General features: G+C 42.8%; 1 protein-coding gene across 2 annotated transcripts in view; it reads left to right on the top strand.

Moving 5' to 3' along the window:
- MBP (myelin basic protein) overlaps positions 1 to 27,272 on the top strand; it is an 831,359-nt gene that overhangs the window by 511,909 nt on the left and 292,178 nt on the right. For both annotated transcript variants that reach the window (XM_069218837.1, XM_069218836.1), the window contains exon 3: positions 8,081 to 8,183. In XM_069218837.1, coding sequence (XP_069074938.1) covers positions 8,081 to 8,183 — 103 coding nt within the window. The remainder of the gene's footprint in view (positions 1 to 8,080; positions 8,184 to 27,272) is intronic.

Genomic DNA, 27,272 nt, shown 5'->3' with positions numbered 1-27,272 from the left:
ACCCACGGGAGATTTCTTCGGAGCTTCTAGTGCAGAGAGGAGGCAGACTACCCCCACAGCATTCCCCACCAGGAAAACAGTCGAGAAGGCGGCAGGATCAGCGTTACAAGGTCGCAGTAGTCGTCTTTGCTACTTTGTTGCAGTTTTGCAGGCTTCCAGCACGGTCAGCAGTCGATTCCTTGGCAGAAGGTGAAGAGAGAGATGCAGAGGAACTCTGATGAGCTCTTGCATTCGTTATCTAAGGAATTTCCCAAAGCAGAGACCCTAAATAGCCAGAAAAGGAGGTTTGGCTACTTAGGAGAGAGGATAGGCTAGCAACACCTGAAGGAGCCTATCAGAAGGAGTCTCTGACGTCACCTGCTGGCACTGGCCACTCAGAGCAGTCCAGTGTGCCAACAGCACCTCTGTTTCCAAGATGGCAGAGGTCTGGAGCACACTGGAGGAGCTCTGGGCACCTCCCAGGGGAGGTGCAGGTCAGGGGAGTGGTCACTCCCCTTTCCTTTGTCCAGTTTCGCGCCAGAGCAGGGCTGAGGGGTCCCTGAACCGGTGTAGACTGGCTTATGCAGAAATGGGCACCATCTGTGCCCATGAAAGCATTTCCAGAGGCTGGGGGAGGCTACTCCTCCCCAGCCCTGACACCTTTTTCCAAAGGGAGAGGGTGTAACACCCTCTCTCTGAGGAAGTCCTTTGTTCTGCCTTCCTGGGCCAGGCCTGTCTGGACCCCAGGAGGGCAGAAACCTGTCTGAGGGGTTGGCAGCAGCAGCAGCTGCAGTGAAACCCCGGGAAAGGTAGTTTGGCAGTACCCGGGTCTGAGCTAGAGACTCGGGGGATCATGGAATTGTCTCCCCAATGCCAGAATGGCATCGGGGTGACAATTCCATGATCCTAGACATGTTACATGTCCATGTTCGGAGTTACCATTGTGACGCTATACATATGTCGTGACATATGTATAGTGCACGCGTGTAATGGTGTCCCCGCACTCACAAAGTCCGGGGAATTTTCCCTGAACAATGTGGGAGCACCTTGGCTAGTGCCAGGGTGCCCACACACAAAGTAACTTAGCACCCAACCTTTACCAGGTAAAGGTTAGACATATAGGTGACTTATAAGTTACTTAAGTGCAGTGGTAAATGGCTGTGAAATAACGTGGACGTTATTTCACTCAGGCTGCACTGGCAGGCCTGTGTAAGAATTGTCAGATCTCCCTATGGGTGGCACAAGAATTGCTGCAGCCCATAGGGATCTCCTGGAACCCCAATACCCTGGGTACCTCAGTACCATATATTAGGGAATTATAAGGGTGTTCCAGTATGCCAAAGTAAATTGGTGAAATTGGTCACTAGCCTGTTAGTGACAATTTGGAAAGAAATGAGAGAGCATAACCACTGAGGTTCTGGATAGCAGAGCCTCAGTGAGACAGTTAGTCATCACACAGGGAACACATACAGGGCACACTTATGAGCACTGGGGCCCTGGCTGGCAGGGTCCCAGTGACTCATACAACTAAAACAACATATATACAGTGAAATATGGGGGTAACATGCCAGGCAAGATGGTACTTTCCTACACCGACCCTAACATTTCTCTTGCTCGGTGCACCTGGTAGGTTATCTGTTAACAGTCAGTTGTATTATGGGTAATTTTGCTCTGCTGGGTATAAGAGGATGCTGTCATACTTCTTCCACAATACCCTCTACCTCATTTCACTAGTCACCTACGAGAGGAACAGGACTGTGAAAGAGAGATACTTTGTCAAGACCAACTGAAAGGAAATTGATTTTCCAAGTAAAAGTGAGAAAAGTGAGTACTGAACAACAGTACTGAGACTCCGTAGAGCATATTTTTCCAATGTCAATCTTTGTCACACAGAAGGCCTCATTTAGAATTTGGCAGATGGATTACTCCATCACAAATGTTGACGGATATCCCGTCCACCATATTATGATGTCCATAGACAATTATGGGATCATAGTATGGTGGACGGGATATCCGTCACATTTGTGACGGAGTAACCCCTCCGCCAAACTCCAAATCAAGCCCAGAGTCACTCCTACTGTGTTACGTCACACCTGGGGCACAATCGTTAATTAGTGGTGCCTTCTTAAAAGGTGTCTGTAACGTCAGTCTGTTTCCTCCCTTTTAGAGGTGCTTCAAGGTTGATCCAACGGTGTAGGTGAGCAGTATAGTGGTACTCTGATGTGGCCATTTAGAACAGAATATGCTCCTATTAATTTCTTCCACTCCTCGCCCTTTTCTTCCCCTCCTGCCCGCTACGGCAGTTCATCAATGGTAGTCCTGTTAAGTTGAAGAATTTATTTTCGGGAAAAAAAGGTAGGCAAGTAATTTTCTACTTATTTGGCTTGCGCACTACCCACGTACCCTTATTTTTCTTCTTAGCTATGTGCCCGACCCCCATACTTCTCTGTTTTCCTGATCAGTTATAATTGTTTTATAACCTCCCTGCTAAGGGAGGAGAAAGCAAATGACTCGATGTGGTTTTCCATGAAGAGAGCCTGGGCCTACTTCCCCATATCCTGGTCCCTTGTGAATGGTTCCACCCTTTATGGTCACCTCCAGCATAACCAGGAGAGTCCATGTGAGATGCCCTACCTCAGGGTTACCCATCTTTGTCCTCTTCTGCCCCCTCAGGAATGGCTGAGTGCTTTGCCCTCCCCAAGCTCAACAAGTCAAGTCAGAGCAAGACGCTGAAACATTCCGTAAATCAAGTAAAGGGCACAGCTGGTAGAAGTATGACACTGTGTCTCTGACACAGATGTTGGCTTGTCATGTGGGCCGGAAGTGGAAAGTCCTCCACCTCTTGTTCCAGCACTGCATAAATCACTGCATTAATGGAACCAATTCCTCCTTACTCAGCAAGCGTGTGAATATGTGCAGCAAATGAGCAGGACTACACTCTGCCAGAAATCTGGAGAATCACTCTGTATTCCAGCCACCGAGCTTCTGGAAGGAGACATAAAGCACCCAGCTGTCCTCCATGTTACATCAACCTATCCAAAACACCCTCTGTCACCATCCTACTTCTAATGTGATGAAGGGATCATGCAAGTACTTTCAAGTGGGCTATTCTGATAAATGCTCCAGAGATGACATATTCACAAGAGGCTTCAATCTACTGTCACTGTGTCTGTAGCCAGAATCCCTCCAAAGGACTTCTGTTATCGTACTGAACGGATCCACATATGCTGATCTATATCTGGCAGTCATAGTGTATCCTATAAACGTTAATGCTTGGGAGGTACAAAGGTTCAAACCCAGGAAACTGAATTTTGATTATCCTCCGATACCTAAATCTCCAAAGGAGAGCTTGGTTCCCAAACTGGCCCAGAAGGCAGGTGTCTTTTCAGTCCGCTCAAGGGATGTCATAAAGGTTTACGAGGCGCAGGATGGCATCAAGAGGAAGAACACTGCTCAGGTCAGATAAAGGTCAGCTTACTTAGATGATCTGAGGGCAGCAGGGATGATCCTCAAATACCACAGTGCTTCTGAAATGACACAATCTACCATTTGTTACCCAGTGTCCTCCACAACATGGGAGATATTTCACCAAAGAAAGTCAGAGGTCAGCATTGAATAGCCTTTTTGAGGAGCTGTAGCATTGATGGATTGAACTAGACAGTATATGCACCAAGGGGGAGGTGAGAGTGTGCTTCTCAGTTCCACATGACCATGTCAAGGGCAAGCTGGTCTATATAGCCTCACCAGAGAGGCCTGCTCCAAATGCCACCACAGACCAGTGTGCTGCCCATAAAATGTTGAAGAACCTCTGTGGCTGCAGGACATTCGCTAGCAAACATCCATTCATAGATGCTCCACAAGCTCATTAGGGTCAACTACTAAAATTTTCTGGATGATGTGCAACACTGAATGCACCACTGTTGCAAATGTATTGCTTCAATATTATATCCTATGTGGATGACACACAATTAGTGAAATCTATAGAAGACAATGCTTAGACTCAGGTGTTTGGAATTCCTCAGTATGGTGGCATAATGTTGAGGGACAATTACCTCCAACCAAATGGCAAAAAGACTGAGGTAAATTTGTTTGGTAAGGATAAATTAATCTTGTCAAACACGTGGTGGCCCAGTGATCTTGGACCAAATCCCCAAAAAGCAGCCACAAACCTGGACAGTATTGTGGACAATACTCTGTACAAGAAGAGCAATTTGAATCAGCATTCATGACATAGTATTGTATTTTGGGCAAGCTGCAAAATCTTTACCTGGCCTCTAATGCATCACCGAATAACATTTACAGAGGCTCTCGTCACATGTCGTTGGATGACGGTAAAACACTGTGTGTAGGTATGGACTACTAGCTTTTTGTTTGACTTGAAACTGTCTAAAATACTGCGGCCCGACTGGTATGTTATCTTCCTCCAAGATCCTCATTAACTACCATGCTCAGAACGGTGCACTGGTTAACCGTTTAACGGGTTATACTTAAGCTTCAATGCTGCACGCACAAAGCCCTTCGCCATTCTGGTTCTCTATACCTGAGAAACAGAATCTAGTTCTATAGACCAAGCACACCTTTAGCACATACTCACAGAATTACTCAGCAAAGAGCAGGTGGCCGCTCTTCCTTTCCTGGTGGCCCATCATTGGAGTCTCTTTCCCTGCTCCTCCTCATGTTTATGAGTCTTCCATTCTTCAAAAAAAAAAGTAAAAACATGGTTGTTTTTGCCGCATTTGTAGCCGCATTTGTTTCTTGAGCTCTCCTTTATCTGTACCACGCATAGTAATACAACTTCTGCGCATCAGAACACCACCCTGCGATAGTACGATACGCTAATAATACAATAACGTACCTGGTTTATAAAACTGAAAAATAATTCATTTTATGGGCCCTTCTAAAAGCTAAAGCACACGGCAATTGCTACCTATCGTTTCCCCAAACTTTAGAATAAACCTGAGTCCCTCAAAACTCATTGGAAATTCGAAGATCAAAACATAACCACCTGCTAAGCAGGGCCATCAAGTAATATGATCACTGTGTGACCACCTAAATGGATCTACAGCGACACTGACAATTTACAGCTTTATATCTGATGAATCTTTGGTCTGGCTTACTGGTGTGTTTCCAAGCCCACGTATGAAGAATTACCATCACATCTCCTGTGCTCATTTCTATCGACTGTAATAGAAAAGATGTAGGAAATCTCCAAAACGAGAGGAAAGGAGGTTGTCTGTATCAGTCTTTGAATGTTGAAATAACCTGGAGTTACTACACATTCAGTTTTTTTTCTGTCAGGAATGGAAACAATTTCACTGAATAAGCTCCATGACTGAGATCAAGTCTGGGCCAGGTTTAGACCAGTGTCTAAGGGCGTTTCACTCAACGTTTCACTGTTACAAAGCACACATTCATTCATTCACTTATTTTTATTTTCCATTCTGTGGCTTTCTTCAGAACCCATCAAGTCCACATGTCGGGCTTGTTGCCGCATATGACTGTAGCATTCATATTTGATATGTAAAGGAATGTGAGTAGTTGTAAGCAATAAAAAAAAATATTTCTAAGTAAATGTATCTGTCCTTCAGTGAGCATAGTCTTCTGGACTTCCAAAGCCGTCTTGTGGTTCTTGCAGAGCTGAAGTATACAAACATAGCGAGTAATCACATGAAGTTCAGGTTAGAAGGCAGCGGGATGCTTTCAGGACGGCCTAGCCTGAGAACAAAACACTTCACCCTAAAAGCAGCTTTTAGACAGCAGCTCGCTTTCTCTGAGCAACATATATGATTTTCGGCTAGGACAAGAAAAATGCCTCTCGGTACTGCACCAGTCCCTGGAACGTTGGGATGCACCACGAATTTCTCTTCATACATGCCTTCAAAACTTGGTTCTTGTGTTAGGCAGCACAGGGCCGGCTTTAGCTCTGGTGGTGTCCTGTGCGACAGTCTTTTTTGGTGCCCTCCCCCCACTCAACTCCATGCCCACCTCCTCAGATTCTCTCACTACCACCCGGTAAATGTGCCCACCATCTCTCTACAGCCCCCTTTTCACTTACATTCATTTGTTTTAAAGCACTTGTAAAGGCTGGTTTTACTAATCCATTCAGCTATCCACATAACATATAGTTCTGTTCTTTGCAGCAGGTATATTAACCCTATTTGCTACTTTATGGTGAGTCAAAGTTGCCGCTGGACAAAACTCTGATCTCTCTCCCTAGCAGGAACATTAATCACAAGAGGTATCTTGACATTTTAATTGGTTCCTGAAAGCTGGATGAACAAGGAACTTTTCAGCAGGTGATTTTCAATCACAAGTTTCATGTCATTGATAAACACAGCGCCCCCCAATCCAGGTCAGCACCTGGTGCGGCTGCACCGCCCTAAAGCCGGCACTGAGGCAGTATACATGAAAAATTGTGCTGTGTAACTAATTGTTTAGCCTTGTTGTTAAAGAAACTTAGTGGGGATGGAAATAGCCGAAGGCAAACCCATTTGGAAAGCGTTCACATTGCTTGCTTGGCTCTGTTGGTGCGCACGGGGCTCCCAGTCAAATCCAAATTTGAGTGGGACTGGTTTGCACTTCCCCACAGTGTCCCCCCTTCAATGCGGAAAATTAGTTAGAGACCTATGGAGGTATCACACTGGGAAAGTGATTTTATTGACACACACCACAGTATCCCTGGGAAAGGTGTCTGAAAGAGTGTGCAGGCAGGTCAGCCTGTCCTCAATTTCTCTCCTATACACCAAAAGTCCCTTTTAAGGCGAGCCACCCCGAAAAGCAGGATTGACTTCTGAGTTTGATTTCATACAAATCTAGACTTGTTTCATGTTTTTACCTTGTTTTTCTTTCCTCTCTGTAGTGTGTTTTTTGTTATTATTTTCAAGGGTTCTTTTGACTAATTGCTGAGTAATTGTGGGGTGGAGGGCGAGGAGGGTCTGAGACCATGACTGGAATTTCGAAACTGGTAATCACAGCCCTTAGGCAAGGGTGGAAAGCAGTTGCACCTCAGCACCACTAGCCCCAACTCAAGCGCCTTGAGACATTGTGCAGGTATGTATGCACTGCATACAGGTTCGCTGGCAGCATTACCCATCTCACCAAAGGCTGTTATTTATTTTTTTACCCAGGTTGCATCTATCATGAAGACTGAAAACAGTAAAAAATACCGACTGATAAATCAATAATTGAAAATCTGTTTATTGTGGAAACTCCACTGTGTATTTTGTTTACTGTTTTGCATTTGCTGATTCTTTGACACACAACAGCACTTTTCATCATCCCCTCACTTTGGCTTGTGCTATCCATTCAATCTGCCTACCACAATATGGGCCTCACTTACTAGGTCCTCGCGGCACACTGCACCACCCGAGCTTCGTTTCATTTTTTTAAAGCTCTGGTGGCCCACTGTGCCAGCCTATATTTACACAGCCAGGCAAAGCCATCTTGCTTGGCTTTTCATGGCCTTGTACATATGGACTCCTTTCATGCATAACACTGCGTGAAAGGGGCGTTCCATGGATGTTGCTGTGGGTTTTACCACGCAACTACCTTGGAACACAAAGGAATCTGATGCATTCCCAGATTTGCATCAGATTCCTACGCCACCTGAGGGATGGCGTGACTATACCACAGCGGGAGAAATATATTTATTTCTCCCCGTTATTTCCTCTTTAGCACACATAGAAAGTGGAAAACATCTCTTGTGATTGTTTTTGTGCAGGAAGGTGTCCCGTCCTGCACAAAAACAATCATCCCCGCAACACAGGCATCCTTGCACCGTGGTGCAAGGGCACCTGTGTTGGCACTAGGCAGCAATTTTGTGTGTGCCAGCGCAGTTGGGGAGGACAGAAATGTGCTGTATCTTGCAGATATGGCACATTTGTGCCCCTTCCCGGTGGCGCAGGGGAGCGCAGCAAGACACACGCTGCCCTGTGTCACTGAGGCCCGTAGTACCTCTATATTGGTTTTGTACAACCGTTACCGCTGTCTAATGATAAATAACATGTGACCCCCATGAACTTGGAACTCTAATATAAGTAATTGAATGTGTTCACAGGATTAATACTGTACAATCTGACATCACTTCTGTTCTGTGTTGCAGAATGCTGAATCAGCCCCCATTGTGGATGAACGAGAAAAGGAAGAACAGCCAGAAGCAGCCGACCATGCCCAACAAGAAGCAGTCGATGATAATGAAGTGTTTGGTATGTATCAGACAAACTGCAGAACAGGACCTGGCCTGAATCTGTGGGGCAGTCTACACCATTTCAAAAGGAATGCCTAAGTCAATTTACTAAGAAAAGGTTGCTTGGTTACAAAACCCAACGGCAGGGTGACAAGGCATCCAGATTTTAGGTTTTCCAGGGATGGTCCCTGTCTTTCAATGTGTGCCCTAGCAAATTTCAGTAAATTTAGCAGGTGACCTAGTTTTTAGACAATGCTGGCTGAACAAAGAGGGAGGCAAGTGTTTATAAGTTGAATTGCAGAATTTGTTAGCTGCCCCGAGCAGAAAGCACTTCAGTTAACAAAGATGATACTGAGTGTAAACGTTGCATTTAATTCCCCCATGTACCACACTGTCTGTATTGGTGTGCACTGTTAACCAAGTCATTCTTTGCTCCCTGGTTGATGCAAATGTGTAGTCCTACTTCTGTTTTTGTAAAATGTCCCACTTTTTGGTTTTCAAAATCTGGTCATCCTACCCAACCCAAATGCTTGCTGCATCCGTGTGCATTCACTTTTCATGAGTGTAGGTGTGCTCCCACTCTTTGTCAAAGTCTCATCACATGGCTAGCATACATCCAATTCACCTGCTTCAATTTCTCAATTGGGACAGGATGCAATAATTTTTATCATTGTATAAAGTCCCTTTAGGCAGCTTTCCCTGAACTTGAACGTTTTCTCAGCGCTCCGTCAACTGTTACTTGACACTGCCCACCTCCATGTACTGAACCAATCAAATTAACGCAGTTAATACATATCCCTGAAACACGGATGACGTTTAGGCGTTGCACCTGCGACCTCTGGCACTGCCTTTGCGACCGCCTCGACTCAGAGGTTGCAAAACCAGTCCCGAGAACAGAGGGTAAACAGCGCCTTGTTGAGTACTGTTTATTTTCTGCTGCTTAAATGGGATCAACTTGCCTAAAATATGTAGCTTCTGTGCAGTAATATGCACTCTTTTGAATGAAAAACGAGAAAAAAAAACACACACACATTAAACAATTTATAATTTGTCTTTATTATGGATACATGAAACATATGAACAAAACATTTAGCTTTGTAGTTAGCAAGAGTAACATTGCCTTTCATTTGATCATAAATCAAAATGTTCTCACAATGGAAAGGAATCCTGTATGTCAATAACAGTCATTTCATCTTGACCATTTGTAGTAGCAATCGTTTTGACTCTTAGTGTCATTGTATAGTTTGTGGCACTATAGTCTCTGCTTCCAAAGAAACGAAAGGAAAAGTGTAATGTTTACCTGCCATATGATGTCAGCATCTAAAATAGTCCCACGTTTCTGCTATTAACTGTTATGTTAATATATTTGAACAATTATTGTATGATTTGTAATATCAGTGTCAAAGGTCATATGACATCACTTCCTAATATGTCAAAGGATATGTGCTGCCACTTCTGTTACCGTGGCATTTTGGTAAATCAAGATCCATGCCCTGAAATTGATCAAAAATACCACAGAATTCTTCTTGAAAGAGAAGAATTCTTGGAATAAATGGTTCCGCTTTGTGCTACTAAACGTACCCTCTAGCAAGAAACATTCTGAATTGACGTTGCTCAGTTACTGTACACCTGTCTGTTGGCATATACGCTATTTCCCTAATAAAAATGCATGAATTAATCAAACCACAAACACACAAATAGGTGCACCGCAGCTAGTGGATGGTTTCCTTCGCAGTTCTCTCCAGCGCTAACTTGGCCAAAAGATATTAGAGTATTCTGTGGGGGAAACATACTATGTTACATGTTTGTATTTTTTTAAAGCATAAAGAGATTTACTGATTTGCCCAGAATCACAGTGTCCAACCAAGGACGGGATTAGAGCCTAGGTCCTCAGTGACAAAGTCAGCAGCTCGAGCCCTTTAAGTCACATCGTCCCCTCTCGTGCTGCGCATTTTTCAGTCAAGACTTTGCGAATTTACTTTTTTTTTGCTTATTGTTTCTTGACTTTCTCGTTTCACTCACTTGCAAGATCATTTTCTGTTTTGATGTTTCCTGTGACCTAATTTAGCAAGCGGGGTTTCTAGTGCGCGTGCTAATTGCAGGTTCAATTAACTCTGCAGTCCCTTTAAACAAATCATTCAAACGCCTGAGGGGAAGTCTGCAGATGACAAAGGGAAGGTGGAAGTTTTCTAATTTACTGTGCGAACATTAAGTGGTCTGCGTATAGCATGATAGGATTTCCGAGCCCTTGGGATTCATAAAAGCCTTTATGAGCACAAAGTGGTATACAGGAGTAGCTTTTTAGGACTGCTTACAAGTCTTTGTGAGACGGTCCCAAAACACCCAATTCAATATTAGTTACAGAGGAAGAGGGCAGAGGCCTTTCTCGTTTTAATAACAGTGTGTAACAATTCCCCGATTATTCCCATTTATTTAAGATATTTTAGGCCATTTCACAAAGGCCTGTAAAATCTAGGTACAAGAATACTGCAGACCTGCTCCTTTATACAACCCAGAATACTTTTGTGAATGAACCCCAGAGAGTTACACAATCTTAGCAAAAGTAAGCACGTTTAATAACTGCACCAGCCAGTGGTCTGTGTGGTTATCTACCGAATCAAGCAAGTACAGCAAGGATGTGTCTTAATTCCTAATTCAAATGGCAGCGTAGCTGCTATCGAAGTCGCCCAGGGTGTATGAATGTTATCCGAATCAGCCACCGACAAGACGTCTGTCACATGCATTTTTGAATAAAATTGACTAATCCAGGATCAGGGCTCCCGAGTTAACTGGTTTTATGTACAAGTCGCTTATCTAGTTTGTTTTGCATTCTGGTACTTGTAGTCCAAGTTAGGCCATTATAAATTCAGAGCTAAAATACCAGCGTGCAAAGAAGAAAGTTGAACAGAATGCAGAGCTCATGCTCTGCTGATGGTGCTTGCTTTCCACCGATGCACTCTACTGCTATGTTGAGATTTTCACACTCATTGTTTGAAAATGACTTCATGGTATGAGCCCCTGGGAAAAAGAGATTACTGTTACCATAGTCACATATGTTTTCTGCTAATGGGTTTAATATCATGCCACCGTCAAGTTGGGGGGTTCCAGAGGACAAAACAAAAAACATAATAAGCCGTTCTAGGCTTATGATAGTAAGTCGTACTGTGGTAGCAGCAGCATAGTCGAAGCTTCTAAATTTGTTGTAATGCAAGAAGTGCCAGTCTCTCAAGGGTTATTAGGATTAACAATGTTTAAACAAGGTTAAAAAATTGTATGAGTTATATAGAATTATGGATGGGTAGCAGATGAAGATGAGGATGTTTTTCACAAATTGGCTCTCAGTGACATCAAAAAGGCAGCAAGAGAGAATCTCTAGTTGTCACTATATCCCTCAGAACCGTGAGGTGAAAAATATACCTTTATTTACTTATAATCTATTTTTAATTTTATATTAATAATGGCACCCAAAATCATCAGGCCCTGCTTTCAACTGATACGCACAAGCAGAAGAGTAATAGCTGAGCAACTCATAACAAGGCCCCTGACACCTGCCCCAAATGCAAAAAGTACCTGACCTCTTGCCACCCACCCCCACCACACCCTGTGCCTTCCCCTTGTGCTGCTCAGAAGCTGTTCTCCCTGCTCTCCAGCACTGCTCTGATAGGCTGTAAGAGAGCCCAACCAGAGCGGTCCAGAGTTCTCTATGACGTAGCAACAGTGAGTAACAAGTTCTGCTATGCACTGTTTCTGCGTCATAGCAGTAAACTACAAAATTTAGAGGTTTATTTACAAGAGTCCTGTGCCACAGGAGCATCACTTCAGTGGTATTGGCCTGTCAATCATATCTGTTAGGTGGTGCAAAGCCACCCTGAGTGGCCTCATAGATATGGAGTATGGCAAGGGAGGGAAAAGTGCTGCATTGCCTTACTCTGTGTCAAGGAGGTGTTGCCTGGGCGTTGCAGTGGGTGTTCCCACGCAACACCCATGGATTTTGAGCTGCCCCAGATTTACAAAATCATGTAAACCTGGGACAGCACCAAAACCTTACACCTCCCCAGAGCAGGCATAATGAGGAGAATTGTTTTCATTTCTTTTCACTTTTTCTTCTTTCCATGTGTGTAGCATTCTGCAGCACACATGGAACAAGGAAAACGCCTCCATGGATTGTTTTTGTGCAGGAAGGTGTCCCACCATAGGGCAAGGGTGTCTGCATTGGCACTTGGCACCAGATGGAGCGCCAGCGCTGTCTGTTAGGCTCTTTTGATTTGGCGTAGGACAGAGCAGCAAAAAAGACTTGGGGTGCCCCTCTATGCCAAATCTTTGTAAATGAGGCCCTTAGTATTCAGTTAGTCACGCTATTGGCTCTCATTGAGAGACATTCATAAGAATAATACAACTTTTGGTTGTAGGAAATGAGCGCTAGAATTAATAAATACAAAATTAAGTAACAAAGAAAGGTTCACCATTTGATAGGTTATCACAAGAATCCAATACATTTGGTTAATATGTACAAAAATTAACAGTGTTTTTCAAGGCGCTCAGTGCAGTGATGATCTCACGGTCTGCCAATATAAAGGTGAAAAAAGTATTCACAGTACACATTATTGGCTCCCATACATTTAAGAAGAAACATCCTCGGTTAAGTCCAACATAAGCAATAATGTTCTAGTCTCAAACACTGGAGTCAAAAACTGTGTTTTGACCCCTTGATAGCTTGAGGGCCATTCAATAGTCCAAAAACAAACACAATTCACGATGTACATATAGGGTTAGATGCATTACTGCTCTTCTATTCTAGAGGCTACTTTGTGCTACATGAATAGCATCTTCTCTTCCCTTAAATAGTATAAGTTTAATTGTGAACTCTCATCGTCCACCCCTACATGATGCGTCTTTTGTCAGGCATCCACCTGAGTTTACCACTGCATTCTTTTATCAACAAACCAGGCCATACTTTTAGAAAACTGTAATATGCAAGCTGATGAAACAATCAAAAAAATGATCTCTGACGTGTGGACACACTGCGCACTGTCAATCATTCATTACTTATGACACTTTAATTAATTAACCTTAAACTTCTTGTGGTGATGTGGTCTGAATATTCCATGATCATTTGGATGTCAGAGGCCCTAATGAAGCTGATATAAGCCTATGGCAAATAAACAAATAGCAGCGTCCATCAAACGGGATAGCATCTGTCAAATCCAGTGACTTCTTTACAGAAGAACCAGCCTCTGGCAATTGACTGTCCAAATCTGGCCTTTTGAAATTTTACACCATTTCTGTGGGAAGCATTGGTCCAAGTGGGTCTGTGTAAAATAAAAAAACAGTGAGCGCTAAGCCTGGCAAGTGAAAAGGGAAAAAAGGATTCCACTACTCAGGAATACAGAGAACTCCAACTGCTTTATGAGAACCTATAAAGCTAACCAGATGATGGTGTGCTTTGTTGTTAACAATATGGTGAGAATTTTTTCTCTATTATTTGCCTACCAAATCTGGTTTCACACTTCACAACTGCCCTATTGTTCTCTTGAAATAGGTCTTTAGAACTGTTTAAACTAATGTATCTTTATTAGGTGATATGCACTCCTCCAGCTGAGGTAAATATGGGGCAGTCACCCTCTTTTAAGAAGTCATTCTGATGCTCACTTTCAGAACCCCGTTCAAAGGGCCACAAGGCAAGTGGGAGCTATTGGGCCCATCTGTGGGGGTTTGAGGTCTCTTGCTCCTGATGTCTCGAGCCCGACCTACTATGGATCTTGGGCATCTGGGCCAAGTACCAGTTCAGCACCATACTCTAAGTAGTAGCACGGGTCAAACAGTCTAAGCCTTCTCGATGGGGGAGGTAGAGACAAGGGGTTGAATACAGGCTCCCAGCTCCAAATATGTTCATTACAAGCTATAAATGATTGTCCATTCAAATGCTTGCATTTATGAAAAAAGGAGTATTTATATATGAACACTAAGTAAAATACAGTATGCACAAACAATATACACAGACCTCTGAGGTTAGGGCTCTAGTGTCTGGTCAGTAGGTAGTTTCTGAGTCCCACTCCCCTCACAGCAGCAGTAGTGGTTATTCCCCATTTCCTATAGGTGACTTTCAGGTTTAGCCCCACTAATAGTCTGAGTCTCAGGAGTCCCACTTCGATTCCAGTTAAAGTTAAAAGTGTTTCACCACCGAAGTGCTATATGACAGACAAGTTCCCCTGGCGCCTTCCAGCCCATCAATCAGTCTTACCCTTACCAGCAGAACCTACACATCCATAGTCTCTGTGAGCATACCCCTCTTGGCAAAGTTGCTGCAGCAGTTGGCCCCAGTGTGTATCACACACACAGCCCTGTAGGGGCAGCGGTTGGGTGTCCTCGAATTCCTCACACTGAGTCCTGCAGGGCCAGCGGCTGTGTGTCTTCATTGGTCCTCTGATGCTTCCTTGGTTCATCTCCACAGGGGACACTCCTGGTGTAGGTCCTCAGTCAGGGCTTGGGCCTGCCCGGATTACCATGGCAATCAATTCCTTTCGAAGATGGTCTTGACCAGGCCACCCTCCTTGCCTTTCTCCCAGTGGCCCCACCTGGTCTTTGGGGTCACTGTCCTCAGTACTCTCATGTGCTACAGCCAGATCAGCGCAGCAGTAAGCTTCATGGCAGCCCCACCTGGCATATGGAGTTACAGACTTAACTCTGCGCATGGTCTATGGCCCATTAGGCATGGCTGAAATCTTCTGGTTCAGCATATTGGGTAGCCGATTTCCCTCGGCACACAGCATATGGCCCGATTTGCACAGCTGTAATTTCACAGCCGCATGCGGGGTTGCCTAATTCACTCTGAGCACAGGCTATGGCCAGATCAGCGCATTGGAAATCTTCACAGTGGCCCCACCTGGCACACAGGGTCACCAACTACCCTCTGCACATAGACTGTGACCTGATTTGTGCAGAAGCTGTCTCTTCACGCCTTACTTCAGGGATCCAATCACCTGGATCTCCCACTGGACATTGCTCCCTTCAGCACTCTCCTCTTCCTCACAGGGGATACTGGTCTTAGCAAACAGGCAGGTACTGGGGCCCCAGGTTCCAAGGGCAGGTGGTGTTTAATACCCTGGGTGATATCCCCTCACCCAGCTGAGAGACTGGCAGGCCTTGGGCTGCAGTCCTGGACACAGTCAGAAGTATTGCAGAGCTTCTCCTCCTCACACAGCCTGAATGGCTACTTGACAGTTGACAATTTCAGGGGCCTTGATCCCCCCTTCTTATAATCCATTCCCAGACACCAAATGTGACTTAAGGTCTGAGTCTTTGCTGTACATGTTGGGTTCTGCTTCCTTTTGAATTGCCATCTCCTCTGCCCTGCCCTTCCTCCAGAAAGCAGTCTGTCACAGTAGGTGGGATGCCAAATCTAACAGCCCCACAATAAAGGCCATAGGAATGACTAGAGGTGCAGACCTGCATGCCAGCCATAGTGATATGTGTATCAAAAGGTTACCCCGTGCCTCGTCCAGCTTTTTATTACTCTCCCATTAGCCCCATCTTCTTCCTTAGATGTGAACAGGCCGCTTTCCAGTGATCTCTCTCTGAAATAAAGAGGACCTTTTGAAGTATCCTGAAGAGCCTGGCTCTTCCACCCTCCAGTGTGCCTGACCCAGTGACGGGATTGCAGCAAATCACAAATCTGCCTGTGGGGATTTCTCTATCTTCTCATGTTCCTCCAGTCTTTCCTGAGTGTTCCAAAATGGAATCCATAATTTTCCATATATTGTACCATACATTCATAGACGCACATACACCCTGCAACCCAGCACATGCATATGACACACATGCACTGCACAGCACTACATCTTCCATGTACCGAACCATTCATGCACACATATACACTCAGCACATGCATATAACATGCATGTACTGCCCAGCACTGAATACCAACCAGATATAGACCAATGATTTGTTAAGCACATAACATCAGAATTTTACATGAGTGAGCATGTAAGCCTTACTCCAGTGACACTGGTAAAAGGTTCTGTTCACTTCTAACTGCTCACTACACGATGAGCTGCCACCACCACACTCATGCTACTTAGCTCATGACAAAGGCAGTTACCTTTCACCACTATGAGGGCAGCACTTTGGATACCGTTCCCTGTCCAAAAAGACCACAATCTATAAGACATACCTTTGTCATGGCTCACATGCATGATCTGTGCTCACACTGACAACAAAAATCAGCACCAGGGATCAAGGCATCATTGCATTGGGGAATACTCAGGGCAGGAGCAGACGTCCTCGCAAGAGACTTTTCCATCTTAACACCCAATGATTCCATCCAGACTTTAGCTGATCTTACACATTCTGTGACTTTTCAGCTCATGGAAAAGGCAGTGTGAACCCTGCATAAACATTTAGCTTTCTATAAACGTCCCAGGATTTGGGTAATCAATAGCTGGGGTTTCGACTGTAAAGAGGACCCAAGTCTCTACTTGTCTCAATTCTAAATTATGACTTTTTGGCTAGACAACAGCTACAATGTTGCACCCCTGATTTTGCTTGATTTATCATCAGCCTTTAGCATTAGTCATGGTAGCATAAATATGGCACCCCTACTAGAAACACAGATTGGAGAAACATTCTGACCTGGATCTCCTCTTTGACCTCTTGCATTGACCTCCGACCACTGACGTCTAAATTAAGAGCAGTTTGGTGTAGGATCCCATAGGGCCTAGTTGTTTCCCTCAGATTACTCAATGTGTATGGCTAGCCATAGGTTCCATGTGTGAAGGTTGTAGCAAATATAATAAATGACAATTTTGATGTGGTGAAAATGTCAATAGATTTATGATTATAGTCCTATACTTCAAATGAGACGGATCTCTAATAATCCATTAAATTGCCTATAATTCCCTGTGTACATTACATTCAATTAAATTTATAACACTTTTAATTCATCAATGAAAAGTTAGATAATACTTTCATTTTACCTTACCATGAAAAATCTATAGTCTGTGATACTGAGTCATGGATTCCTTGAGCCGGTATGAAACCATCTAGCCTGCCCCTCCAAAGCATCCATTCCATTGAATATCCTGTCGTCCTACTCACCTCAAAAGACTTGGATTTATATATGTTTGCATAATAGGAAAATCACGTTTCAGTGTATTTCCCACTGAAGGACTTTTTGCTGTCAATGTTTGATGGTCACTCAATTCACTTTCACTTTTTCATGCAGAGTGATGACAGCCAGATTCATTTTTCTCAGTCTTGGGTGTTTTAATGTTACAGATATAAAATGCATGAATAAGAACACAGATAAGACACAAGAAATGAGACTCGGAGGTACCTCTAAGCCGTGGGGGCATTTCCTCTTACCCTCCAAAGTGGGAGAAAGCCCCAGGTCGTTGCGGAATACTTTCAATTCCGTTAGCATGTAAACCTACAAATCTCTGTAGCAGGCCTGAAGCCGCACAAATGAAAAATAGGAAGAAGAAAGGTGTAAACGATGTATAAACGTTAAGGCAGCTAAATACAATGTGATATTCCTGACTACGTGACCACTTGAGTAAGATGCAGAGTGTTCAAAGCAGCACGTCATTACTTGTGACTCACTGAAATATAAACTCCTGCAGAAGTGGAAAGATGCACAGGAAGCAGTAGGAATGCTGTACCTTCTAGGTTATCTGTTTTATAGGAAACATGGTGGGATGACGAAGGTACCTCGATAAGGTCAAGCAGAACATAGGGTGCTCCCTTGATACACAGTAGAAGTGGGCAAGCCACTCAGGACTCGAGCCAGGCTCAAGCCAAATTCCAGTCTGTGGCTCAGCTTGAGGTCTTCTTGGACCCCCGAGCCTAAAACGAGTCAAACGTTCATTACGTCCGTCTGCTTCCTACGCTGTAACCTCATGCACCAAGAATTAGAGACTACGCATTAACATTTGATGTAAAAGGAGAGAAAGTGCTACCCATCTAATAGCTGAATGGCACTATGTGAAACCAGAACATCTAGGATAAGTCCATCTTCCTCCTTTAACCAAGTTGTGTGAACCTAGCCAAATAGCTCTCTGGTCTTTGATCTAATAGAATACAATGTAGCTCCATGTGTAACAAGGATCCAGGCCATGTATAGGGTGCATAGAACAACTGATTTGCCACTTAGTTACCTAATGGTGTTGTCCTGGGGATGCAAGAAAGTTCATGTTTAAAAAGCATCACTTTTAACAAATACCTCTCAAGGCAGTGATATAATCTGATGTGGTAAGGCGAAATGCTTCTGCTTGTTAAAAAAATAAACTTTTTTGAATCTTGAAGAGACTTTATCATATTTTTACATGATGTTATTGAACACATTACATGCCAAACATGTTCGTGGTTCGGCTCGTGCACAGCCTCTTACAGCCAAACCAGAACCTTGGCTCAGCTCTGCATCGGGTGTCCCTTGTAATTTGTTTGCTCCCCCACCTCTAATACCGTTTTTGAAAGATTTCAATCGCAGGCTGCCGTCCTCAGCCAGGCTGAAGTTCTACTTTCCAAGCAGCTAACAAGGGATCGATATTAGTATGAGTACAACAAAAAAAAAACTTCCATTTTGCTGGCAGGCTCCCTTCGGTGTGTGTTTGCTCGGGAGCGGCACCGGGTATGTCATACTCAACAATTACAGAATCTGATAGCAAGGCCGCATCTCCCGCCGGAGAACGAAATTGCTTCTGTAAATGGCAACATTCGAACTGTACACACAGCAATAAGCGCTGTGCGCCGCTGATCAATCTCAGAGAGGCTGTTTAGTGCATTCTGGGAGTTTTCTTGTCTAGGACAACTTTGTTTTTTTAACAAGTTCACCCAAAACGTATGCTTATATATTTCTTTAATTTGTCCATGTATTGCCGGCATACGTATATGTAATTACTTTGACAAATATCATTCCGCTTGACAGTGCTTTCCTATCTCAGTTTGCATCACTATGGATGAAAAATGCATAGTCTAATGATTCTATCTGCAGTTACGTATTAATCTGAGATTGTTCAAGCAATTTTAACCTACACGGTTTCTCCTTCTCCATTTAACTTTTTTGAAATGATCTATTGCAGTTTGTAGATTAGTCACCAGGGGGCAACACTAGACTAACACTGGATTGGATACCAAGCTACGTCCCATATGCACCCATACCAGGCCATCACCATGCAGTTTCGGTGTTCAGGGTGCTACATACGACCAAGACTTCAAATCCATCCTGTGTTGATGCCCACAACACTTGTTATCCAGCACAATAAGTTTCTGTTCTCGGGCTGGAACTATATGTCTAGCCTGGAAACCGCTAAGCAGGTGCTATTTTTTCCCTAGGATTTGTTCCCCTGCATGAGATTTTCGACGATTTTCCTGGGAATCTCTTTTTTTGATTGTGTGTGTTTTTTAAACACATTTCTCTTTTGTCCTGTACAATGTAAGCTTCAGGCTACTGTGCAAAATTGGCAAATTTTGATTAAAGGATTTTCTAGGACGTACTAGGCCCAAAGGCATCATAACGCTTTACATTACAGCCTATGGTTAGTGGGTTATTACATAGCAGGAGACGAAATCATGAAGCAAAGGCGAGTGGGGAACAGCCTAGCAAAACAAGGTCAACAAAACTGGAAAATAAGGGGGAATACAAGAGGGGGTTAAGTAGGAAGTATTGAGGTACACAGTATCAAGAAGAGAAGAGTCACTTTTTCAAGGTATTAGCAGTGCTTAATTTGTGCTTAATTTGTGCTTGTTGTTTCTGTTTCTGCTGAGCACCGGCACTTAGTTTTAAGGGCCGGGGCTTATTCTTATGCCTCAACCATTTGCTGAGAGCAATAGACACATATGGGAAAGACGGAGGAAGTGAAAAACGAAAAAGCGTCACAAAGAGAGAAAGTAGAAAGCTACTAGAGTGAGCTGAAAGGGCAGGGAGTGGGTTTATATGGATTGAAGAGGCCCGAGATGGCTTCAGAATTACGCTGCCTCAGTATTCAGTGTTCGCACAGTTAATGGCAGCAGCCGCGGGTTTAAGAGGAAGGCTTTGGGCACCGGCACGTTTTTATTTACAAATTAAGCACTGGGTATTAGTAACAACGCGCCATAAGAATCTATGTACCCCAAATAAAAGGACAACACATTTAAAGCAGCACATCATTCCCGGTGTCAACATGGGAAAAGGGTTTGTCTCATCGATGCTTGCCTAGGGAATGTGGTATATCCTGCCCATTGTGTGCCAGTTTCACCCTTTCTAAGTTTCACCAGCGACCTTTGCGTACCAACACTATTTACACTTTTGAATTCTGTTTGTAGCTCCCATACATACAGGCAGTTATGTTCCCTTCTGTATCCTATTGCTATATCACCCTCAGGAGACTAGTTTGTTGTGGCTTGTATGGGGACACAGTGGTCACCCCGTGTAAAAAATCCTCATCTGTATTTGCTTGTTTGTTATGGTTAGGACCACGTTTCCACAGTACATTGATTTTTTGGTTTACGAATAACTTTGGTGCTTTTTGACGAATTTTCACACATTTTCAACAAAAAAAATCTTATCCATCTACGCTCCTTCCTGAAAGGATTTGGGGTGATCCTTCAAGCAAGAGCTGAGAGAAAAAAGCGGAAAGCCAAAAAGTTTTTTCCCCATGCAATGTACAGTTAGAATTCAGCGATTCAAAAAAAAATGGCTAAATGGAATTACATCTGATTTGGCAGAAAGCTAGATCTTTACCAATAAAACATGCCTTTTGGGATGGTTTTACTCTGATCAGTAATTTTTGAGTAATTAAGGTTCAACACTAATAGATATCTGGGCTTGGCCAAGAAACTTGATTGAGAGACACCCTTTTTTTTTGCTAATAACTTTGTTGTCGTTTGATAAATCTTCAGGAAACATAAAAAAAAAAGTTAATCAACATCAGCTTCCTTCCTGTAAAGATTTGGGATGATCCACCAAGTGAAGGCCAAGAAAAGGGGGGTCCCAAAATGCAATTTCCTCATGCAATTTCCATAGAGAACTCTACAGCCAAAATGCCTAAATGGAATTATACCAAAGGTGGCAGAAAGCTAGACCATTACCCAGAAAACATGCTTTTTGTGATATGGTGTAAATCCATTCAGTAGTATTTTAGTAATTAAAATGTATAGATATCTGCATAATGAGGTACACAAGAGTCTCACAAGATTCCAGTGGACACGCAACTTCAAATAGTGGAACATTCTGATTGGCCATGAAGATTATTTTTCCAGTTGGCCACCTCACTATTGCATCCCTCTTCTATGCACAGTGTTCTCATAAATGATGTCATTTGAAATGTCATGAGTGTTGTTCTGAATGCTATGATTTAACATGCTACAAGTGATGTAATACAAAAGGATATAGGCAGTGCATGGGGAAGGTGTGAGCTACAACAATTAATTTCGTCTGGCTAGAAAGTTGACAACACTGTGTACGGAGGTGCGCAAGTTTTTTTGGTAGATTTTGTAAAGAATTAATAAATTGTAACTATAACTAATCTTAAACCTTTGTTTTTTAATTTTATTTGGGGTAAAAAATGGTTCTAATCATAAGATGTTGTTTATTATGATATTAATCCTATTAAGAAATGTTTTTTGATACCCCAGTACTTCCAAGATCGGTCAAAGTTCATTATGAGGTTCAGTTTTGTGTGCATGATCGTTTTGCTTTCACTTGTGCTTCCTCAAAAGTACAAAGGTACTTAGATACAATTTTAAATTATATTTACACCAAATAAATATTTTTTCTCTAAAATATGGATTGAGGGTTTCATGGTTAGTTATGTTTTTTATTGGTATATGTGTTAGTATTGTAAATGTAAGTTGTGTTTGTGAACTTTTCATATAGATACTACTGCAATACTTTCCCTTTTGCAAAACAGCAGTTCATTGGCTTAGAACTCTATCAGTTATAGGAAACAGGAACTCTATAACCTTTAACCCCATTCATCTTGATATATTTAAAGGAAAAGGTTGTGCTCCTTGGCTGATAGAATATCTTTTTTCTGAATCCACCTTTGAACTTTTGGAGAACTGCAATGGCTGAAGAAGATGATCATGTGCTGTTGCAAGAGAAGGAAGCAGAGGTGCAGCAGAGGAAGAAATTAAAAGAATCAATTGTATGGGATTTCTTTCCATTGCTACCTCAAGGAATAAAGGTGATTACAAACTTGTTACCTGCAACCGATGCAATAAATGTATTTCCCATGGGAACGAGAAACAATACTCGTTCGGTACGAAAGAAATAGGAATATACCTGCAGGCAATTTATTCCACCAGGTTGCCACATGCGGAAGGAATGCGACAGAAGGAGATAGAAGAGGCCAAAGCAGAAACATTGGCAGCGGCTACTTCTTTGATCACTGCAAAACCTTAGACTTTTTCTGTTTTGTCAGCACCTCCACCACCACCTGCTGCATCTGTCCCTCAGTAGCATTTTGTAATTCTTCTGATCCATCAGCACCTCAACCAGAACCCGGTGCATCTGTCCCTCCACCAGTACCTGGTCCTGCAGTACCCATACATAATGTGAGGAGGAATCTGGAAATTATAGAGCAATGTGTCAGTACTGTGACATACGGCCTCGACTGCCATACTGTGGTTGTGGGAGAAATAAATATGATCCATCCATCATGACATTGTGATGGCTCACAAGTGTGCACCCTAACGGACTTCATATTTTGCCTTTGTAGTATTCCTGTTTTCTGTTGAGGCTATTGTTTTGGTTGGTCATGTTGACTTTGTTGAAAAAAAGAAAAGTTCCAGAAAAAAAACTGAAAAAAGAAGAAAAAAAATGTGTTTGTTCCGGACTAACGAAATATCTCAAAAGATAAAGACAGTCTACCATTATTAGCCATATTTTTCAGGTATCAGAAATATTAAATTGTAACTAATGTAGTGATAAATGGTAAGTGTATGGTATGTTAAACATGCGCCTTATGTTCGCTTCATAGTAGATAATAACAGATTATGACAGTGATATCTGATTGTGTTTATTAAACACAACGTAAAGTCAATCCTTCATTGTTTTACTTTTCATGTGTTTTCAGACAAACTACTATTTCTGTTACACTACTATGTGATCTTTTAAAAATGTACAATTCAAGATGATCTCATGGTAGTAGTCATCATGAACTTTACATTTTTATGGACTCTACCAAGTTCCTGGCATGTATCAGTATTTAATTTTAAGTATTCAAGTTTTTTATCATGCTCCACAGGTAGTAAGAGAAGACAATCGAAGGTAATTATTTTAATGTTATGTGCTGTATTGGACCTTGCTCTTTTTGCAGGGTTATCCCCAATTTTTTCCCTTTTCCTTCTTTTTTATCAGACCTGTTTTGGTTGGCTTTAGGACTCTGAGCACTTACCTCTGCTAACTTTAGCTAAAGGACATATGCTCTCTGTCTAAAATGTATTGGGGATTGGTTTCTACATGATTGGCATATTTGATTTACTCGTAAGTCCCTAGTATAGTGCACTGGATGTGCCCAAGGTGTTTAAATCTGATGCTACTAGTGGGCCTGCAGCACCATTTATGCCACCCACTTGGAAGCCCTTTAACCATGGCTCAGGCCTGCCTGCCATTGAAGTGCCTGTGTGCAGCTTTAAACTGCCATGTCACACTCACTTGCCAGGTCAAAACCTTCCCTTTTATTACCTGTAAGTTACCCATAAGCTAGGCCCAGAGTAGCGTCATGGACAGGGTATTTAAAAGGTAAGACATGTAGTGGTGTGTATCACATGTCATGATAGTGAAATACTACGAATTTCATTTTTCACTACAAGACCTCTCTCTCTTATAGGGAAACATGGGGATTGCCTTGACATATCTTTAAGTGTAATTTCCTATTGGAAGTAAATAAAGATATGGGGTTTGGGGTCTTGAAGTTAACAGTTTAAAAATACATCCTTTGGTGAATTTGTTTTTTGAATTGTAGGTTTGAAAATGCCACTTTTAGAAAGTGGGCATTTTCTTGCTTAACCATTCTGTGTCTCTGCCTGTCTGCTGAACCCACAGCTGGGTCAGGATGACAGTTGGGCTGTTTGTGCATTCACTCTAGACAGTCAGACTATGGAAGCTGAGGTGTGCCCTGCATATCTTGATGGTCCATCACCAGGCTGATGGGTCTTCATTTTCTGGAGTGGTGGGAGGAGCTGACACTTTCACCTGAATAGGGCTGTGCCTCTCCTCACACAAAGCTGTCTCCAACCTCCTGGAGTGTGTCTCGGGCCAGGGCAGGGAAAGGCAGGGTCTTGTGCACTACAAAGATTGAAGTTTGTCTACTTCTAAGACAGAAATGGGTATAAGTACTGGACCTGTGGCACTACATAGTTAGAATCCTTCTGGACTGAGGAACTTCTGCTAGGAACAAGAGCTGGATGCTGTAGGAGGGACTGCCGCTCTGCCTGTTGCTTTGTTGTGCTGGCCTGATGCTTGCTGCTTCTGTCCTGGGGGTGAAAGGACTGGACTTGGCTTTCTGCATCCTACTCGACTGAGCTTGCCTCATGTTTAGAAGTCTCAGGGGCATCAAAGACTTCACCTGCCAGTGCCTAGGCTCTTGTGCTGAGAGTCCTGACTAGCCAAGTGGTGCAAAATCCAATTCCTGGACCCTTGGGAGTGAGTTCTGGTACAACAAGAAAGAAACTAGTGCATCAACTTCCAGAAGTGCTTTGGAACCGACACCCCTCTCTGATACCGTGCCCCTGCCTGCACCAGAGCCACGGTACTCACTGAGTGCAACAAATGGTACCTACAACACAGGCTCGTCGCTGCCACAGCACCTCCAAAGTAGTGCCATAGGTTGAGTCTAGAGTGCTGTGTCACTGGCGTCTATGCACCAGACTCTGCTGCAGCCACTGTGTCCCGTGATGTGATTGCGACACCACAAAGTTAACACCTCGTGACTTCACCTGCTGGATTCATCAACCTCATCTTGTCGTAAGGAACCGCCGCCTCACCACCAATGCCCCATCACCTCCTCTACAGCCATAAGGACCCGACGCCACACCTTCCCTGCCTAGCAGTAAGGAACCAACACCTCATCTCCCTTGTGATAGTAAAGAGCCAATGCTCCACTGGCTCCAGCAGCACCTCACCTCCCTGACTCTGTGCAACATCTTTGTTCCCTCATTGTTTTCCATTGTCTACATGACTCCATGGCTGCCACGCTCCCTCATGGATGGAGCTGGACTGTTGGAAGCAACTCTGTCTATCCGTTATGATTGTCCCAGTTGGAACTCTTGTGTTTGTAAGTGCTATACTATATTTAATCTTTGAAAATTTGTATCTTTACTTGTGTATCTTGGATTCTTGTCACTTTGGGCTTGTTTTATTTGGATGAATATTGACTATTTTTCTAAACTGGTGTTGAGTATTTTTGTGGTGTTTTCACTGTGTTACTGTGTATATGTAAGTGTGTGTTTGTGTGTGTGTGTGTGTGTGTGTGTGTGTACACATTTCCTCTGTGATAAGCCTAAGTGCTGTAGCCAAGCTACCAAGGAGGTGAGCAGGGGTTAGCTTAGCTGTGTGACTCCCTTTCCCTGACTAGAGTGAGGGTCCCTACTTGGACAGGGTGCAAATCACTGCCAACTAGAGACCTCATTTCTAATATGCTGGTAAGCCGGTAGGAGCAGTAACTACACAGGATAAATTAGAGCTAGTTTCTGTACGCACATAAGCAGTAATGACTTTAACAACAAAGCTTTTCCCTGTGCTTGCTTGTCCACATGCATATTGTAAAGTCGGTTCATAAACAGTACATCCACATATTCCACTTTCATGTTGAAGTCCATGATCTACCGATTATTTTATGTTTTTTTATTTATTTATAGTTGGTCCCAAATTAATTTAAATACTAAGCTTTCTAAATGATGAACATGCATTTTGACTTAGCTCATTCCATTTAGAACCTTGCCAATGCAACCACAGCTTAAGGATCAATAACTGGTTGTCCAAGAGGGTCAGTAGTCCTAGAAGTAGAAGTACTATTAGTAGATGGAGTATTGCGATTGAGCATTTGTAAGTATGACTGAAATTCTGACAATGCAATGTTAGATTTATAAATATCAAATATATCTTCATAGTACTGGAAAGGATGTGTACTTCTTTGTTCCATGGTTTAAATGATGCAAGAAGTGAAACATAGTAAAACGTTTTCCTTTCTCCTGCTTCACAATTTAGATTACGATGATCAATAATAATAGATTTGCTATAACATAATAATCAACCATTGGTACCCTCTACTTGAACGCTACCAGTGCTGATTTCTTCTGTCCCATTATTTTTTTATGTGTAAATCTGAGCAACTTCGTTGAGGCATTATTTTTTTGACAATGGGCTTCTCTTTGGGTAATATGTGTCCAAATATTTTTTACAAAATGGCCTCATTTGTGGGATCAAAATGTGCAAGGTATTCAATTTTGGAATTTGTTGACGAGGTGATGACAATACCTTTTAATTTAGTTTCTTGTCTAGTTTTTAATTTGTTTTTATTGTCATGTGACCATAAACGTATTTGCCAAATGCCTTTATTTTTTTTTTTTTTTTTTTGTTATTTTTTTATTGGAACACACAGCGAGGTACATGTTTGCAGCACAGAGACATAACTACTTCAATGTTGTCATACAGAGGAAAGGCGGATTCTAATCAATTGTCATGATTTATAGTTTTTTGAGGTCTCATATAGAATTCATTAAATAGCTTACATATTCTCGGGACCTATGATCCATGCAGCAAAGGGTGCCCAAACCCTAGTGAGTCTTTTGCCGGCCGCAGCTCCTTTTAGTTCATACAAGCTATTCTCCAGGTGATACATAGATAAAAGTCGTGAAAGCCATTGATTAAATCGTGAGGGGTCTGAATCCCGCCACAAAGATGCTATGCAGCTGCGAAATACCGACATTGTTATAAACAGGAAATATCTATCTTGACTATTACAGACTGAATGATCAACTCCCAACAAAACCACTTGAGGTGTCAAACAGATTGCCTGTTTCAAAATTTTCTTCAATATATCGGATATCCTGGTAATCAAACCTTCCAATTTTTCACATTAAAAAAACATATGACAGAGATCTGCTTTCGGGCAGCCACATCGTGGACAGA

Source organism: Pleurodeles waltl, chromosome 2_1, assembly GCF_031143425.1.
Source record: "Pleurodeles waltl isolate 20211129_DDA chromosome 2_1, aPleWal1.hap1.20221129, whole genome shotgun sequence".
NCBI classification, from domain to species: domain Eukaryota; kingdom Metazoa; phylum Chordata; class Amphibia; order Caudata; family Salamandridae; genus Pleurodeles; species Pleurodeles waltl.
This window is presented reverse-complemented; position numbering and strand designations above follow the sequence as displayed.